The 4,890-nt window shown below is 25.3% G+C and overlaps 1 protein-coding gene across 1 annotated transcript; it reads right to left on the bottom strand.

Annotated features, from left to right (window-relative positions):
• Positions 1-397: 397 nt before the first annotated feature.
• Positions 398-3,402, bottom strand: LOC127108479 (uncharacterized). Its single transcript, XM_051045952.1, has 9 exons — positions 3,235-3,402; positions 2,567-2,646; positions 2,399-2,464; positions 2,101-2,198; positions 1,929-1,966; positions 1,730-1,817; positions 1,280-1,609; positions 851-916; positions 398-738 (listed from the first exon to the last, which is right to left on the bottom strand). Exons 2-9 carry the CDS (start codon positions 2,628-2,630, stop codon positions 595-597), a joined length of 894 nt encoding a protein of 297 aa, XP_050901909.1. The 5' UTR covers positions 2,631-2,646; positions 3,235-3,402; the 3' UTR covers positions 398-594.
• Between the last annotated feature and the right edge of the window lie 1,488 nt (positions 3,403-4,890).

Below are 4,890 nucleotides of genomic sequence, written 5' to 3'. Positions count from 1 at the left end.
AGTTTTTTAATTTGTAGTGGTTAATTTTTGAATTATTTACTATTAATTTAATTAAAAATAATATTATATTAATTTAATTAAAAACAATATATTTTTATGTTATAGATCTTTGCGAGAATCACATAGATATGTGGAGATCTATATAGATATGAGGATTTTTTTTTTCTATGAATATATTTATGCTCAAGAATGAGGATGAGATATAATTTAGTTGTGAACTTGTCAACTGAATTATGTGAAATTCAAATTTTCTTTCAATATATTTAACTTATTTTTTTCAATTACATTGTAGCAATTTTTTATTTGATCTTAGTTTTTGTCAATCTTTGACCTCATAACATTTTCATAAAGGAGGAAACCAATTAGGTGTTGTAGACATTCATTATATAAATAATAATAATGCCAAAAATGAGAATTTATTTCATATACTAATTTTATTATAACCTTACAAAAGCATCTACATCAACTACATTTGAAATTGTTGAATCCTCATGCTCTTCACTTTTTTCTTGTGACATGAATTTAAATTTATTAAATAAACAATATTAAAAGAGTAATAATAATAATAATAGTAATATCTCCATAATCTTTCTCTCAAGCTGTAACTGATGTTAACTTTCCAGGGTATGCAACTTCTGATTTTATGTCATTTTCCCATAATTCAGGCACAGCTTCCCTAAGATTGTGAATACTTTCCAATGCATAATCTGCACCTTTAACTCTTTGTGATGTACCAACCTAAAATATTAATAAAATCATAATGAATGAGTTGTGACACATTAAAAAATGTATAGTACTACAATAATAATTGCTAGAATCAAAACAAAAATAATATTTCTAATTTACTTACCAACACTGTGTCTAGCCCCACACGTTTTCCAGCTTGTATGTTACGGACACTGTCCTCAAAGAACAACTGAAAATCACATATAAAACCATTAGAAAATTTATCCAAAAAAAAATTATAACAATTTTTTTGGGTCATAATCTCATAAATTCGCTACGATCGTAAATCAGAACCGTTGAATCAAGATTACACCGTTGATGTTTTAACAATTTTTATGTGATATTTCAACTGTTAAATGAAAGTCAAATCGGTATAGATATAAATACGTCTTTTTATAGGTGTCAGTACTATTTTCTGTTTATATTTTGATATAGTTTTGAATTTTTTTTTATATAATTAAATATTTTTTATTCAATGGTTCTGATTGACCGAGTATAATGATCGTGTAATGTGATATTTCAACTGAGAATTATTTAGTGCGATTTTACTTACGGTTCTTTGAGGGTTAAGGTTGGCGATCTTGAGAGCGAATTCAATGGCGGATTCTGATGGTTTGCAAACAATTGGTGTCTTTGGCAAGACAAGTACATTTGGATTTGGTTTAGCAAAATGGTCTATGATGTCAAAGATTTGAATGTTTGTTGCACTATTATTACTAGTGCTTGTTGAACCTACAAATTCAATGTCATCTTCATCATCTGAGATAATGCTTTTGTGGATTGGATTAAGTGTTTCAAAACATATAATTCCTTCAAAACAATCTTCTAATCCAAGTCTACTTAGTGCCTTAACAGCATGAACTTTGTCTGCATTTGTGAAGATCTATACAACAAAACAAGAAAAATAATTAGAAACAATTAAAAAAATGTTTTTTAAAAAAATTATTTTGATTTTTACTAATTTAGAAATTATATATTATTATTTTTGGCTATAAAAACTTACAAGTTTTCTATAGGGAAGACTCAGCAACAGATTCCTCAGGATTGGGTCTGGTTTTAAGTTCTCATAAGGTAATCTTCCATGAACAAAGCTGCAAAAAATAATTAAAAAATAAAATTAAAATCAATTTTACTAATTTCATAATAATAATAAAAAATATAGAAGTTTGAAAATGAAGGGTAATAGTAAAATGAAAAAGTACCTATGATATTCATCATAGTCAAAGTCATAACCAATTGCCTGAATTAAAAATGAAATAAAAACCATTATATTTATAATCAATACTTTTCACAGTTTAACAATAATGAAACATATTTTAAAGGAAATGATTATTGATTGATTAGGAAAAATAATAATTAAATTAAAAACCATACCCTTAAACCAGACATAGTTGTTCCATAGTTCTTGTAAAGTAGGTTTGACAAGTCATCAATCTTGCTTGAGTCAATTCCAAGCTTTTCAACCATATAATCTATAAATTCAATAATACAATAACTTATGTCAATAATAATTCAAAATATCAGTATTAGAATCGTATCTGAAGTTCGACTATCTGAGATAACACAAACATATACATATAAATATATTCAATTAAGTTTATATCAATGTTAATATATCAGCATCAAAATCATATCTGATATCCGTGATTGTGTTTATATTGAAGTAATTTACCTTTAATATTTTGGAGACAAGATTTTGCGAGACCAGATCTAAGAGGATACAAAGTATCATCTAAATCTGCATAACATTAAATTTCATAGTTACAACTTTGTAACAAAACATGAAAATTTTAAACTTTTTGGTACTTGAATTTTTTTTTCTGATTATTACAAGCCTTACCAAAAAGAAGACAATCATATTTTGGTCTCTGAACTTGTTGTCCGAATCGATCCTCGTACGCCATTTCGATAAAAAAAATCCTTAAACATGAAACATTAAACAAAGTGAAAACAATGTTTTGAACATCTTGAACACACAAAAGTTGTTTTTGAACATAAGATGCTATAATTGACTCAGAAAGGGACTATTCCAAATCATTTAGGATAAGGCTTTATGAAGTTTCTGAGTGGACAAAACATAAATAAATTTATGTAAGGTTCAAAATCACTTTTCAATTATAAAAATTAGAAGCCACATGAAATGAATGAGTTTAGAAAGAAAAAAAAAACAATAATATTAATATATTTGAAACAGAGTTCATGTGACACAGCAAAGCACTTTCCAAAGTAAACCAACTTTTGAAAGTTGAATTTAACAAACTTTGGAGATTGAACTTAAAATAAGATTATATATTATATAAAGAAAAAAATAACACTTTACAACAATGCATAAATTTTTAAGCCTCATGTAAAAGTTTATAATTTGTTCCATATTATTGAAATTTGAGAAGTACAAAGCAAAATCTCAAAACCATATTCATAGTACTTATCATAGGTTAATGTCATTTATGTTTTTTTTAAAGTGATTATTATGAAACCATGAAAGGAGAAGTTAAGCTATAAACTTACCAAGGTTTAGAGCAATGAATAATTGTTTAAGGTATATAGAAAGAAATCTTTAGAGCAATGTAAAGAGTATGAAGAAACAAAGGTTTGTGAAGCTATGATAAGGAAGAAAGAGGAAGAAGAGGGGGAGGAAATATGAGGTGCAAATGGGGGTTTATATAGAGAAAAAGTTGCTTGTGTGGTAGGGTCTTTTTTTTCCAATATAATATTTGTATTAATTAAAAATTAGATTAGTTACGTTTTGAGTTGTAATGCAATGACCAAATGAAACTTGTACAATGATTATTATAAAGTTTAGTACTCAAAGAAAATGACAACTAATATATGGTTGAGTAATAAATATGGATTCCCAGCCGTCAAAAGTGACCGAAGAAACGATCTCATCCGTTAAAAAAATTAGAAAGTTTAGATTTAATTTTTTTCTTTTATATAAAATAATTGTTTTTTTTTCCAATTATTCATATTTACATGATTGTCTTAAAAAAATTTATATTAAATTTTTTTTCAACGTATCATTTAGTCGATAGCTCAGAAAAGATATCAAATTACACAGATTCATAATTAATATATATATATATATTATATATATAATATATATATATATATATATATATATATATATATATATATAATATATATATATATATATATATGGAAATAAAAGTAAAAAAAAGAAAATGCCAGCTGCATGAAGCACCAAAATAGAGATGTAAGCTTTCGCCAGCTGCCACAGTACACTAAAACAACACTAATTGTTTCCTATATTTTGGTTAAATAATTAGATATTATGGATTCTCATTTTCCTAACCATGTGCACATTTTAAACATGATTAAACTTACGAAACAAACTAATCAAGATCATTAGTATCTTCCCCATGTGTAAGTATCTCATTTAATCTTACTTTATACTATACTTTTTTTGATAAGATTGTAGATTAAAGAAGGTGTACACGTTCATATTGGATAAGAGAGACATAATTAGTGGCACATTATACAAATCAATGTCACATTTAGTGTAAATAAAATGTCTAATCCGATTTAACAAGCCTTGCATAATTAGGATTGATTTAGTGGTGAAAAAATTGAGTTAGATATATATAAATCCTTGTTGACAAGTTGCACAATAAGACACTGTTTAATATTAAGCTAAAAATAATTACAAAATCTTGATTGAAAATTTATGTTTTGGTTAATGAAAATATCTATGCCATTTGAGACTCATCAAGTTGCACATTTTTTTTTAATGACAAGTGTATGTATAATTCAATTTATAGTCATTGAAATTATATATATATTTTTACTTTTCATATGATTTCGACGTAAATAAGTAGTATGTCGCGAATTTGAATTTTCACCTTTATATTTGATATTCCAACACAGCTATTAATTAATGGATTTAAAAATTATAATTTCACTGTTATTATTAAATAAAATAATATTTGGCAATTTTAAATCCTTAATTTAACACTCAAAACCGAACAATTTAAAATAAATTTTAAATTTAAATAAATTTTTTGTTATTTTATTTTATTTTAAATGTGTCAAAAAATATTTTGCATTGTTAATTAATTATAACCATCAAATCATCAAAATGTTTGATTTTTATCTTTTAACTATTTTAAAACTTATGCTAGAATAGTTGATAGTTTTATTGTTGCC

Source organism: Lathyrus oleraceus, chromosome 7, assembly GCF_024323335.1.
Source record: "Lathyrus oleraceus cultivar Zhongwan6 chromosome 7, CAAS_Psat_ZW6_1.0, whole genome shotgun sequence".
Lineage (NCBI taxonomy): Eukaryota > Viridiplantae > Streptophyta > Magnoliopsida > Fabales > Fabaceae > Lathyrus > Lathyrus oleraceus.
The sequence above is the reverse complement of the archived record's forward strand: the minus strand, read 5'-3'. Positions and strand labels throughout refer to the sequence as shown.

Excerpts from the sequence above, each read along its gene's own strand:
- LOC127108479 (XM_051045952.1), bottom strand. The coding sequence starts at position 2,630 with ATGGCGTACGAGGATCGATTCGGACAACAAGTTCAGAGACCAAAATAT. Across the intron at positions 1,818-1,928 it reads GACTATGATGAATATCATAG|CTTTGTTCATGGAAGATTAC; the intron begins GTACTTTTTCAT and ends TATTTTTTGCAG. Across the intron at positions 1,610-1,729 it reads GTCTTCCCTATAGAAAACTT|ATCTTCACAAATGCAGACAA; the intron begins GTAAGTTTTTAT and ends TTTGTTGTATAG.